Genomic DNA, 13046 nt, shown 5'->3' with positions numbered 1-13046 from the left:
AACTTCCATCAAAGCCACAACCCTCAAATTAAAATTTCCCATTAGTCGTATGTCAACATTTCCCTCTAGAGCGGGGAAATGAGTTTCAAAATAACACCTTAAGTTTACCATCCTACTGTCTAGTGCAATTGGCAGCATCCAAAGTTCTTGTTAGAAGGCAAGAGGCATGTCATTCCCACTAGAATATTGTTTGAATGGTACTATATTGGGGGGGGGGAAGGGGGGGAAAAAAGAAAGCTTACAAAATACAGACTCCAGTTCAAATTTTATTTGCATACAAAAATATATTATAATGAGAAGAGCATATCACTGTTTCCAACTATATATAATTAATTACAAATATCTTCATAAAAGCACTTTAAATTACAAGAAAGCTATGTTTTAAGAGAAAATACAATATTAGCATGGGTGGTCTGTTCTAATATGCTGCAAGCAGGTAAAACAAAATCAGTTTCACTGTCGAAATTGCCCAGAGATGAGCCCAAAGGCTAGTTTTAGGAGTAGCCTAAGAATGGCCTGGTGGTAGGCAAGCGCTCAACTCTGTTCCCTCTGGCAGCAAATTCTGTAGCTGATCTTACTGGGTCCTCAGAGCTTCTTGAAGTGTCTCTTTATGATGAAAGGACACAGAACTTCTCCTTTTCTCACATACCTGTAAGTAGGATAGATAAGGTTATTCACTCTCAAAAGTATACAAGTCCTACGTTTAACCACCATGTTAGACGTGCATCAAAGTAACAAACTTAATAGCGGGCTTCCCACATAATATATGTCTGATTAACTGGTATGACTGGTCAGCCAGCTGCAATTTCCATGAAGTAGACAGGCTTGTTATATGGGTCTAATACAAACTGAGGTGCAATTACAAAATATCTCTGTCAAAACAGGCCTTGGTCCTCTAATGTAATACGGGACAGTGTGTAAGAAAATGGGCAATCAAATCTGCAGGTAGAGAACACACAGGACTTTCCACCTAATGTTTCGGTCTCTCTGAAATAGTGTTAAGAACAGAGTTATTTTTAAATAACCAGCTTTGGATCCAATTTTTCAGATTTTACCCCGCTATTTAGCAGAGCGCAGCATGAAATATTTCTTATGGAAAATCAACTCTTTCATTGAGAAAGTAAGGGGCTAGGACAAAATCCTCCAAGCTTGATCTGTGACTGAACAAGGACCCCAAAGAGCAGAGCTGCTGAAAGGTTTATGTCAGAAGCTCTAGCTGGTCCTCTGGCCGCTGCAATCCTGTCCTTTTGAAACAGAGCACGCAGATTGAGTCTCCATCCCTTCTAGAGTTTCCCTTGCAGTTACGATCAGATATCTTCAGTTTCCAACATTTTTGGTCACACAAAATGGGGTATCATTGGGTAATGGCTAGATGGGAAATACTTAATACAGGTCTTTCAGTAATTGGCGTGGCTCTTTGGTTACAGGGTCTCCCCAAGCCAACTCCCTCTCTTGGGACCCAACCCTCTGGAAGTCAGGACCTCAGTCCCTGGATCTAACCTGAGAAGTTTTCTCTAGTCCATGGGATGGAACCCTCCCGCTTGTCAGCATAATGCTTTCAGCTCAACTCTGAAAGCCTGGGAGGCGATGATGACGGTAAAGCTTCAACCTTGCTCTAATGGCTATGCTATTTTTACTCTCCATTTCTCAAACAAAATGCCATTGTTTGCTGGTGGCCTGTTCTTGCTGTTTGGAAAATCTCATGGTCCACTTTAAGGCAAGCTGACGCTCCCAATTTCTCTGAGCCACTAGGGTCCTGTTTGGGGACCTAAAGGGGCCTTAAGATATAACTTCCTGCCCCCAGGCAAATTGCTAAACATTACAGCACTTTATCAGAGGTGTCGGTTAGTTTTCTGTTTGATATTTTAATACCAGGCATGTACTCACTTGCTAATGTTCTGTCAAGATCAGCAATAAAGTCTTCTAGCTCTTTTGTGTCTCCAAGTTTGGCTGAAAAACAATAGTTGGGGTTCAGTTTCCCTGTATCAGAGACACTTGATGACTCCCACGTTTTCCATGATTATGTGACCCCGTTTGGCATCTTTTTTCAAAGATGTTAGTGAAGGGTATCCTGTACCAACCCCAGTGTCTCCTCCAGTGTTTACTTACGGTCAACTCAGAAAGGTATTCTGAAGAGTAGTCTAAAGGTTCCTTTCATGCCCCTTCCCCCCCAGCCACCTGGACGAAGAACCCCCCCTTCTCAGCCTTACAACTTTGGCAGGTGGGGGATGAGGGGTGAGAAGCAAGGAAGGAAGATAAAAGGTTTTGATTTTTTTATTGTGTAGGATTTGAGTAATCAGTCAAAAATATTCGGTAAGCATGGCCCTGTGCAGAATGGACACCCAGATCCCTGCTGCACTTCTCTCTCGGACACTTTGTTTGTGCTGTCATCTTAGGCCCTCAGCCCCTCCAGTATGAAATGAATGAACAGCCACTGGTCCTTGTCAAAGTGGCACAGGGAAGGCGACAGGAGGCTTCTCTCTCTCATCTCATCCAGGTGCCAGCAGGAGGTAATGAGTCCTTCTCCTAATCTTGTTCCCTATGCATCCTGATACACACTTTTTTCTGTATATCTTACTTTTTTCTGTAGAGTTCATCATTCGTGCCTTCTCTGAAATACATTACTGGATGTGTGTATTAATTAACCCCTGCTGGCTACAAATGGCTCCTTGTTCTTAGCTTATAACCTCAACTTGCCAGTAGAGCTCTGTTTCCCTCTTTAATTCCTACCTCTTGAGGATCAGGTAGCAGATCTGGACATGTTATAAGCCACTTTCTAGACTGCTCTGTCTGTCTGAATTCAACAGATCCGTTACAGACGGAGGGCTGGACAATGGCAGAGTCCCTAGCGGCTGCTAATATTGCTATGCTGAGAGACTTTTAAAATGTCTCCTTTGAAAGAGAAACTCCACCTTAATGCAAGAGTGAGAAAAGTGATGGAATCTTCATATTTCTTTTTAGCTGTGTTCCATTTTTATTGCATTCTGCAACTATTTTCAGCAAGTATAATGTTTCTTAAGGAAAAAAAACTCCTTTTGTTTTCAAAAGGGCTCTTGTTCACTGTAACAGAACATTCAGCTCTCTGGCTGGAAACACTTTATGAGTTCCAAAAAATAAGAAACTGTTCATGCATCTTTAAAACTTTTAGGCCTATTCACATCACAGCAGGGACGGGCTGGAGCTGCTATTTTGAATCACGTTAGATCATCGTTTGACTCGTAATGATGACCCAATTTAATTGCTAAATTGGTAACCTGAAATCATTGGTTAAATAGTTAATGCAATAAAAAAGAATCCTACTTTGCCCTGACCGGTGGGTGTGGCTAAGTGGTGAGAGCCTCGGCCGCACACCCAAGGGTGGCAGGTTCCATTCCCGGTCAAGGGCACGTACCTGGGTTGCAGGTTTGGTCCCTGGCCCTTGTTGGGGCTCGCCCCGGAGGCAAGCAATCGATGTGTCTCTCACGTTGATGTTTCTCTCTCTCTCTTTCTCCTTCTCTCTCTCCCCTCCTCCTCCCCTCCCTCCCTTCCATTCTCTCTGAAAAATCAATGGAAAAAAATATCCTTAGGTGAAGATTAAAAAAAAGCATCCTACCTAACTGCTGAATTTTAAACTCTAGAACCAAGCAGCTAAGGACAGCACTGTCCTCTGACAGTCTTGAGGACACCACACGAGAGAAAGCAGAGTCTAGAGTCTACAAGCCTTCCTTCTCCCTGTGAATTTGGTTTCCCGAGCCCCCACCCCACCCCCGGCATGTTATCTGATTTCACTTTCACAACGATCAAAATCCTAAAAAATAACAAATTCTACTTCACGCTGTACAGTACTAAGACATTAGTCTCCTATTTGTTTTGTATTTGGGAAAGACTGATTAAGGGTCGGGGGAGGAGAGGAGAGACCGAGAAGGGGAAGGGATAAAGGGGCCAAAACACTAAGGGCCTCACCTTTCCGAGGAGTGACAGCGGGGGAACATGTAGCTGGAGTGGAGTCTGTTGGAGAATTCAGCTTTTCATCACTGAAGCTGAAGCTGTTCCTATAAAATGAATCTGCACCTTTCGGGAAAGAAAACATAACTCATTAGGAATGGTTTTCAGTCTACAGTCTGTTGATAATCAACAGCTTATCTCCAAAAGGAGCAAAGATATAAATTTCTAGTAAAGAAAACAAGTTGATGTTCAGATTTTATATTTATGCCCCAAAATGATTTGAGGCAGGAGAGCGTGCTTGTGTATGTGTGTGTGTGTATCCAGTCGTACACACCAAAGGCCCTTGCTGCCCTGAGAAAGGCCTGGTGTGATGGAGTCATCACAACCAGCCAGACCTCTTCTGTAACACACAGGAGCCCACTGTGCAGGTGTCTGACCAACACCAGGTTGGTTTGAGATCTTAGACATAAGGAATCCTCTTCCCTAAAAAATTTATTTTCTGGTCTCTGAACCCCCTAAGATATAAACACAAGGTTGGATCCCATGCCTTAATAATTTTCCCTGCCTGTTCACGAGAGATCTTAGTCATGGTTTTTCTGAGAGCTTACACACTGGGGGTAAGCTGGAGGAGGGTGAAAGATAAAGATTTCTCCTCCTATAGCCTGTCTGTTACAGACACTTTGACTGATTTCATGGTTCCCTCTATTGTCATTACCCACCCCATCCCCCCAAGACCAGAGCGACAGCAAGGCAAAGTCCCAGAAGCAAGGCTGCACTGAGAATCAAGGAAACCACCAGCTTCTTGGGTGCCGTTGAACACAAGGGTATCTCCGGGCCTCAGCTTACCATCAATAAAATGGGAAGATGAACTAAATAATTCTTGATGTCCTTTCCAGTTCTGAAGTTCTGAGATTCTATTTCTCTAAATCCTGCCAAGGGAGAGGAAACCAACCCACAGCCAGCCCAACCATGTGGCTGTGACAGAGAGAGGAGCTACTGGCGAAGCTGCACCAACTCAAAGGGCTCAAAGGCAGAGCAAAGAGGGGAAGCAGGATGTGGCCGCTGAGGTCACAAGGGAACAGTCTTCCTGGTTAAAACAAAACACAAAGCCAGCCACGGCTGTAGCAGAGATGAGCTCTGGAAGGCTCTTCAGGTGAGAGAAGATGCTGAATCTTGAGGGCCTGGCCAGCCCCCTCTCCTCCATGAGAATCGCTTACCTAATCTAATTACCTCCAGGTCAGGAGGAGACAAAAACATCCTTCTTCGGTCCTCTTAATGCAAAATGAACATGACTAAGTTTCAAAAGATATGGCCAGAATAAAACGGGTTTTCAGAAGCAGAAATTTCTGGTCCCGAGAGAATTTATCTTCATCCCTAAAAGGCTGCTACAAGCTCTCAGGCACCTCACCTGGCTCCCTTTCCTCCCACCCTATTCTGTCAGGTGGCTCCAGCGCCATCCTGTCTTCCTGGCCTACACACCCATCTTGTCCACTTTTTCACGTATGCCTACCCCTCCCAATCTTTTTGCCCTTCAAAGGGCCAACTCACTTCACCTAAAAGGACCACATCACATTTTTCAGGGTTTTGATGATAAACACCTACTGAGATTCAAAACGCTGAACCTCTCACATATTCCTTAGAGTGCTGGTCCTCTGGAAAGAAGAACTGTGTAATCAACTAAGTTTGGGAAACACTGAGCGCCCTCGGAGATTCCTACTGCGTATTTCTACTTTAACATCCCTGAGAAGTCTTGTGATAAAGAAGCCCTCTTTCCCAAGTTTACTTGATCATGGGACACTTTTCTGTGGCACCTCTGTTAATATTTCTTAGGATCCTTGTACTCGGTGGAACTCAAATTGGGAAGTTCCTTCTGTTGGCTTTGCCAGCTCTAGAGCAATCTGGACTTTCTCAAGGGAAAGCCTTTTCCCTACATACAGGAGTAGCTGTGTCCACTGCAGACCTACAGCGGCGTGTTACTATTTGTCACCATGCAATAGTCAGGAGAATTGCCACAAATTTGTGGGGTAAGAATGAAGCAAGACTTAGGGTCAGGGAAACCAAAGAGGGCTCTGGGGAGGCAGGCCTCGTGCACTGACTCTTGAGCCAGAATGAAAGAACATGAGGCCTTTGCATGTTATCTTTGGCTTTGAAGGACACCCGAGAGCATCACCCCCATCCCTGGCCCAGGGTGCCAAACCCAGAGACTCTCTGCCTGGCCCAGATCTCAGTGGCCACACCTCTGTTCTCTATCTCCCAGAGACAGTTGGCCATGGAGAGCTGGTTTCTCCACCACACCTTATTTCACCCCACCCTGCACCACAGGCCCTTGCCCTGCCTTTGGGCTTCATCTCTATTCTGCTCCAACTCTGCAACAATTTTACACCCACATACGCTCATCGTTTGGGGGGGGGCGCATGCACACACTCATTAGCTCACATTCTGGCTCACTGACACACCTGGATGCCTCTTTCTTCCCATGAGTTCCTGGGCATAATCTGGGCCAAACTTGACTCCAGGCTCCGAAATGTTCAACCATCAAAAGGAAATGAACCCCAGCATCCTTGAGCCAAAACTGCCCACAGTTTAATTCTACCCTGTGGTAATATTCTACAAATGTCATTCATGAAAAAGGTGAAAAGGACCACCTCAAGGGCCCCAAAGATACTTGGGCTGGGCAGAAACTGCCACCATAAAGATGGGTGGGATAAGTGGCTGTGTGCAAGCTGTGAGACCCTGTGCAAGTCACTTCACCTCTGAGTCTCAGTTTCTTCTTTAGCAAAAGGGAAATAATAACTTAGGTGCTCCATGTGTGATACCTACAGTTTTCACGATTTTATTCTCAAGTTTCTGGCAAGCTGGAGGATGGAAGAGGCAGGGGAGGAAAGGTCACTGGACAGAATAATAGGAATCGAGATTCTGGGCCCAGGCTTCCTCCTCTTCTTGGGGTAGTAGCAAAATTCTTAAGAGAAGTTGATCTTCAGAGGTGCCCTAGAACAAGCCCCTCAAGAAAAACCACCTACACAGCAGTACCTCACACTCTTGACCTCTCTTTACCCTTTATGTAATAAAATTTCAAATTGTAGCCTTTTATTAAGCACCTGCAAGGAACAGGATCTCATGCTAAGCGTTATGGTAAATTAAAAGGTGAGCAAAGCCTGGCTTCCTGTTCTTTTCACATCCTTGGAACTCAATTCCTTGCAAAATGACATCCAGCTAGTCCAATAAAATGACAGCAATGTGCCACTGGCAGATAGCATATTAATGTATTATTGCCCCACCCAGGTGTCAGGTGCTGTTAATAGGGGCTTGAGGGACACATAACAGTGATGATTTGGGGAACCTTGGCAGGTGGAAAGACTAGATATTTTAAGGCCTTACATCTACTTCAAACGCCCATCTTACAAGCAACCCTAAGCTGCATTAAAACATCTTTGGCAAGTCAGCTTAGTGTGCTGAAGCCAGGAACCTCAAATTCAGGGACCAAGTTTTGTAATACACCGTCAGAAAAAAAGGTAAGCATATTAAATATACAAACACCTAATTTTAGAATCACCAACAGAGCTTGGGAGACTCAGCTGCAAAAACGGAGGCTTGTTTAAAAGGTAGGTGTGCTTTTTTAGTTTAGGGGTGGAGAGAAAGGTAATTTAGGGTTAGCACCAACATGTGCTAGTCCAGCGGGAAGTAAAACCACAGACAGTGAACCTTGGCCAGAGCTCCTGTAAATATAGAACAATCCCACACGTTTAAGGCAAGCAAACTATAGTAATTAACTGAGAAAAAGAGAGCCTTGGACCTGTTTCCCTTTTGCCATAGGGAATGGGGGGGTGAATCTCCTCTTCAAAAATCTAAATTCTGAAAACCTCACTAGAAGTGGGTTAGAATAAGAAAGAGCCCCTTTCTCAGTTTCACCACTATTGTCTCAGCTTCCCTTATGGGACTGCTTGTCCCTCTAGACACCTCTCCAGGTGGCCTTCAGAGTGAGACCTGTCACCCACCCAGAATTCCTAACACAGTACTAGGCAGCCTGAGGGCTCCTAATTCCCCATTCTCTCACGGTTTGAACAAGTTCAGGTTCTAGCCTCAGTGGCTCCTACACCAGATCAGCCAATATGCTACCCATCATGCTGGCACCCAGGGCCCATAAGGTCCCCTCTCCCATGGCCAAGCTGGAATAGTCTAGGCTAAAACATACAGACACTCTAGGTCTTGCACATGCTAAGGAAGCCAGCTGCCTGTCCCATAAAATGGCCTGACAATATCGCAATAGCCCTAGCATACACAGTAGGCTTCTAAAACACATTTGAGAAGTCATAATATGCATTTACAGTTTTGGAAATATTGAGAAAACACTATGGTTTGAAAAATAAGTTTAAACCAAAGATGTTTACAACTCCTGAAGCACTTCTGACGATCAAGTCTGAGCCACACTGCTCTAGCTCCTAACTGCACGGCCCTTTCACTGCCTAAGCTAAAACTACTCCCACAAAGGGGCCCGAGATTACCTGTCGGAACCCAAGTAGGGCAAAGGAACAAGCTATTTTGATCACCCCAATTTGAATGCCACCCTATTGTGAAGTTATCTTGCAACTGTTATTTTGGTTCTCTTCACGTCCCAAGACTCCCTAAGTGGGAACAGAAAGGATTATTTCCTTATTAAACATCCGTTCTCCTCTCCTATCTTTGGGTGGAAGAAGAAATGTCTATTTTTCTCCTTTGGATGCAAGTAACGTAATTTTTTTTAACTAGAAAAGGAAGCGTCCTTCAAAAAAAGGAAACACCCCAGGAATGCAGTGGGAACATCTTCAGAGCAATATAACTGTAAAGGTCAAGTGAAAACCAAGGCAACCTCGGTTTAGAGTTTCATGTTAACATTTCATGCAAGGTACAGATTTAAATGTCTATGTGATCTACATGATATAGCATGATATATGCATTTTAGCGTTTCCTTAAAAACATTAAACAGAGCAAATATTTCTTCCTAATCATGAGCTTATGGATATTCCTAATTGCACTATTAAATAGCATCCGTACAATTTTACAGCTAGAAAAAATGAAGCCCACTCATCGCCCAGGGCCCTGAGAGCGCTCAGCCTGGGCTCCACTGCCCCAGCCAGATGACTACTACTTGAAAGATACACCTTCAAACACAACCACCATAGGTACGTGATCTGGGTACAATGGGACTTCAGGTTTGTTCCCGAGGAATTGGCTCCCATTCCAGCCAACAATCCACTGTGACAGCAAGGCCTTAAGGAGACAGCCCATGTGGTTCTGCTGTTTTATAAAAAATGCAAATAACAGTGTCTACTTTATAGAGCTGTGGTAGTAGTGATCATACAAGACAACATATTTAAAGCACAGCAAAGAGATCACTAATATTAAGAGCTAATAAGTAATAATAGTAATCATAGTAAGGGCTTGGCAGAAGTGACCTCTTATCATTATCTTGGTATGTCTCCCTTTCGGTGGACTAAGTTCAGTAGGACCTACCTCTCTCAAACATTCTCTTCCACAGAAAAGCATTAAACACACAAATGATTATGACTAATGTCTGTGCTCAATTCTTGGTGGCAATTAAGATATACATATTATGCTTCCTTAAGAAATTACTATTTAGATACACACCGCTTCTGCCAAGACCATTTCTAAGCAGTCTTATGAGAGACAAACTGCACATTTGTCGAAAAGACTAATGTCATCGGAGCCTTCTTTATACCCGCCCCATTACTTCTCTAAATACCCAACAAAGGGCTAGTTCAACAGTTAACAACAAAAGCAGAAAACAAAATATATACACATACCCTAAGAACAACTACAGATTATTTCAAATATCCCCCCTAAACCGTTCAGAATGTGTTTCAAGCCCCTTCTCTTTGAGGCCCCTGAAAACAGATCTCAGGTCTGAAATCCTACCCAGGGGGAGCTGCCACCCATGAACGGGCGAGCTCAGGCCATATCCCAGCCAAATGAGGCTGTGGTTTAGAAAGGAGCTGTTCTTTGCAATACAGCAGCACTGGACGGGCTGCCCCAGCTTCCTTTCCTGTGGGGCAGAGAATTTGTTCTCTATGAATAAGTTGCTCCATGCCCCAGTAGAAGAAGACGTATTTGTTTGGCCACAGATAGTGAGACAAATTTCAAAAGTTTTAGACTTCCCTTTGAAATTGAATATAAGCTGTCTGGTTATTAGCCACAAAGTCCAAAATAACAAAACGGAAAATTAAGACCACACTATTCCATTCCCTTTCACCTCAAAGCTGCAATTAGATCTAACCCTTGGGCAAGGCTGCCAAAAAAAAAAAAAAAGTCAGTTGGAACTCAGGTTTCTGACTCAAACCCTGAAGGGTGGTGAGTGCCCTTTATCCCTGTTCAAGAGGACAGCTTATGTTCAAGTCCAGGACTGAACCTTTGCCCTGTAACAAGGAAGAACTTCAGATTTGAAAGGAAGAGAATTACAAGGAAAGGTCATTGCTTTTGCTTCCCAAGTTGAGGGCATCAAAGGGACTGGCATTCATGCTCGTAGCCATCTAGGGAGTGAAGCCTCAGGAATAACCCAGAATTGCTTCAAATTAATTTTGAAAAATAATAAGTAATCCAGGATTTGAAACCAGCAATCATGTAATACTGAAAAGTCACCAGTGTGCTGTTTGACACCTAAACAGGTATCCCTAATCCTTACAGGACATCTGAGTTCCTGGAGAAAGCTGTCTCTCTTGAGGCTGTTTAGGACAGAGAGACCCTGGAAGCTGCCAGGAAGCACCTCGGAGCCCATCTGCTCTCTGGCTCCCTGTCCAGTCTGAGGGGGGCCTTGGAGCCAGCGCTCCCCCACCGGCCTGCCTGAAGGAAGAGGGACACTTCCTAAAATACTTGAACTCAGCCCTGCCGGGGATTCTTTCAAAACTGCATGTAACGCAGCAGCAAGCCTGGGAGCTCAGGGGCAAAAGAAAATGCAAGAAGTTATTTCAAAAATCCCAAGAACAGCGGTTTATGAAACCTTTCCCTGTTTCACAAATGTTTGTCTTGTGCCCTCCCATGCCCCCCCCCCCCATTCCTGTCGCACTTGCTCCACTCCCTCTGAAAAGTTATTGCTGAGAGGGGAGGGAAAGGGGAGAGAAAGAGAAGGGGAGGGGAGGGGAGGGGAGGGGAGGGGAGGGGAGGGGAGGGGAGGGGAGGGGAGGGGAGGGGAGGGGAGGGGAGGGGAGGGGAGGGGAGGGGAGGGGAGGGGAGGGGAGGGGAGGGGAGGGGAGGGGAGGGGAGGGGAGGGGACTGGGGAAAGGCTTGAGTCCCAGGAGTTAGATCTGGTCTGGCTGAGACGGGACAAGCTGCTTAAACACTCCTGTCTCGCGACACCTGCAGGCGGCAGGTAGACCAGCTGGCCCTCAAGCGCCTTCCCACGACCACCCCCGTTTCTTGCCCCTTCCCCCTCCCGCTGGCACATCTCCCCCCACGTCCTGGAGACCGCCGCGAGCTGCGGGGCTGGCCTCGCTAGCCCCGCACCTCTGCCTGCAGCTGGGCAAACTGAGCCCCGCGCGCAGGGAGCTCCTTAGGGGAGGGCGCGCGGAGCCTCCAGGGCTCCGGGCACCCTCTTTGGTGGGGTCGCACTCACTCTCGGAGTCGCTGAAGCCGCTGCTGTCGCTCACACTGGCGCTGCTCCGCCGCTTCATGCGCGCCAGGTGCTCCTCGTAGTGGAAGTGGCGCTCGTGGAAGGGCGACGCGAAGTCGGCCAGCACCGCGTCGAACTCGCACAGCGCGTCCGTCAGGTCCCCGGCGGCCGCGGAGTCCAAGGCCGGAGCTGCGGGCAGGGGCCGCGGGCTCAGACCGTGGGGACCCGGCCGCCTGCGCGTCCCGCCTGCAGGGGCCGCCACCATTCCCCAAAACAGCTAACGTCCGCTGCGCGCTCGACAAGTGACAGCCACGCGGTCGCTGCCTTCGCTTCTAAGTTTTTAAATATTCTCAACCACCCCTTGAAGCCCGGCCTACGACCATGCCCACTTTAGAGATAGGAAAACTGAGTCTCCAGCGGGTAAAACTACAGGCCAAAGGTCACCCGCGTGTCGTCACAGCGGAACTCTTTCCCACGCGCAGCCGGGTACGTGTCCCCAGGCTCGCTCCCCCGGGGGCGTGTGCGAACCCGGGGGCGAGGGGAAAACTGAGTCAGGTTACCCCTGCGCTGTGACGGGCTCTGACCCCCAGCCCCGCGTGGGGAGGGCGGCTGCGCCCCCAGGGGCAGGTTCCCGCCGGCGAGGATGGAAGGGAGGCGGGGTGTGCAGAGACGGGGGGCATCTCCCTTCCTTCCCGGCCCTCCCCCCGCCCGCCCCGCAGGCTCGGGGCTTTAACGGGACCCCCACTCACCTGCGGCAGCGGCGGCCGCGGGGCTGCCCTGCGCCGCCGGCGGCTTCATGGGAGGGCTCGGCCCCGCGCGTGCGGCGGCGGGTCCTGCGAGGCGCTGCGCGGGCCCGCGGGACGCTCGCCCTGAGGCCGGCGCGGTCCGGGGCTCGCTCCCCCCGCGCGCTCCCGCCCCGCCTGTGCCCTCGCCCTGCTGCGCTCCCGCCGCGCGTCTCCCCGCACCGTCCGCTCGCGCGCTCTCCCTCCGGCAGCCGCCACCGCGGCCCCGCCGTCTTATAGCCGCCGGCGGAGGCGGGGAGGGGCGGGGCCGCTGGCTGGGTCCCATCCGCCGCGCGGGGGACGCCCCTGTCCCCAGACACCGCCCTCGCCACGCGCCCGCCGGAGAACCGCAGTGACTAGGAGTGGCCGGAGCCCAGGTTACAGCCCCAAATATTTACCCGCCGCTTTCCCCGCACGCCCTGACAACCCGACCCACGAAAATGCCTTTGACGTCACCAGAGCCCCAAAGAGTTTACCATTTGGCTGGAGCTCCGCTGCTTCCGGACCTGTGCCCTAAACCTCCTGGAGCCTCAGTTTCCTCATCTGTGAAATGGAAATGCTTGGCCTCCCGGGTTTGCTAGGAATAGCCGCGGGAGTCCCAGAGAGAGTCTCCCACGGGTCCCCACCCCACTTCCCCGAGGGGCTTAAGAGTTGTGGGTGCAGCCCTGGCCCCGTGGCTCAGTTGGTTAGAGCGTGGTCGCAAAACGCCAGCCAAGGTTTCAGGTCCGAGCCCCTGGAGA

At 48.3% G+C, this 13046-nt stretch overlaps 1 protein-coding gene across 2 annotated transcripts; it reads right to left on the bottom strand.

Moving 5' to 3' along the window:
• Window positions 1-248: 248 nt before the first annotated feature.
• RGCC (regulator of cell cycle) lies at window positions 249-12353 on the bottom strand. 2 transcript variants are annotated; one of them, XM_087813841.1, is made up of 5 exons: window positions 12274-12353; window positions 11528-11713; window positions 3943-4050; window positions 1888-1950; window positions 249-649 (listed from the first exon to the last, which is right to left on the bottom strand). In XM_087813841.1, the coding sequence occupies exons 1-5, from the start codon at window positions 12320-12322 to the stop codon at window positions 642-644; spliced, it is 414 nt and encodes a 137-aa protein (XP_087669967.1). In that variant the 5' UTR covers window positions 12323-12353; the 3' UTR covers window positions 249-641. The 2 variants fall into 2 exon arrangements, with proteins under 2 accessions (XP_087669967.1, XP_087669968.1); XM_087813842.1 differs by having other exon boundaries at window positions 3943-4044.
• Between the last annotated feature and the right edge of the window lie 693 nt (window positions 12354-13046).

Source organism: Miniopterus natalensis, chromosome 2 (genome assembly GCF_054644295.1).
Source record: "Miniopterus natalensis isolate mMinNat1 chromosome 2, mMinNat1.hap1, whole genome shotgun sequence".
Taxonomy (NCBI): Eukaryota; Metazoa; Chordata; class Mammalia; order Chiroptera; family Miniopteridae; genus Miniopterus; species Miniopterus natalensis.
Note: the sequence above shows the minus strand (reverse complement) of the source record. Positions and strands in the feature narration are given on the sequence as shown.

Coding starts and splice junctions, on each gene's coding strand:
- RGCC (XM_087813841.1), bottom strand. CDS start 12,322: ATGAAGCCGCCGGCGGCGCAGGGCAGCCCCGCGGCCGCCGCTGCCGCA. Junction 11,714..12,273: donor CGCGGCCGCCGCTGCCGCAG/GTGAGTGGGGGT, acceptor CCCTGCCCGCAG/CTCCGGCCTTGGACTCCGCG. Junction 1,951..3,942: donor CGCTGTCACTCCTCGGAAAG/GTGAGGCCCTTA, acceptor ATTGTTTTTCAG/CCAAACTTGGAGACACAAAA.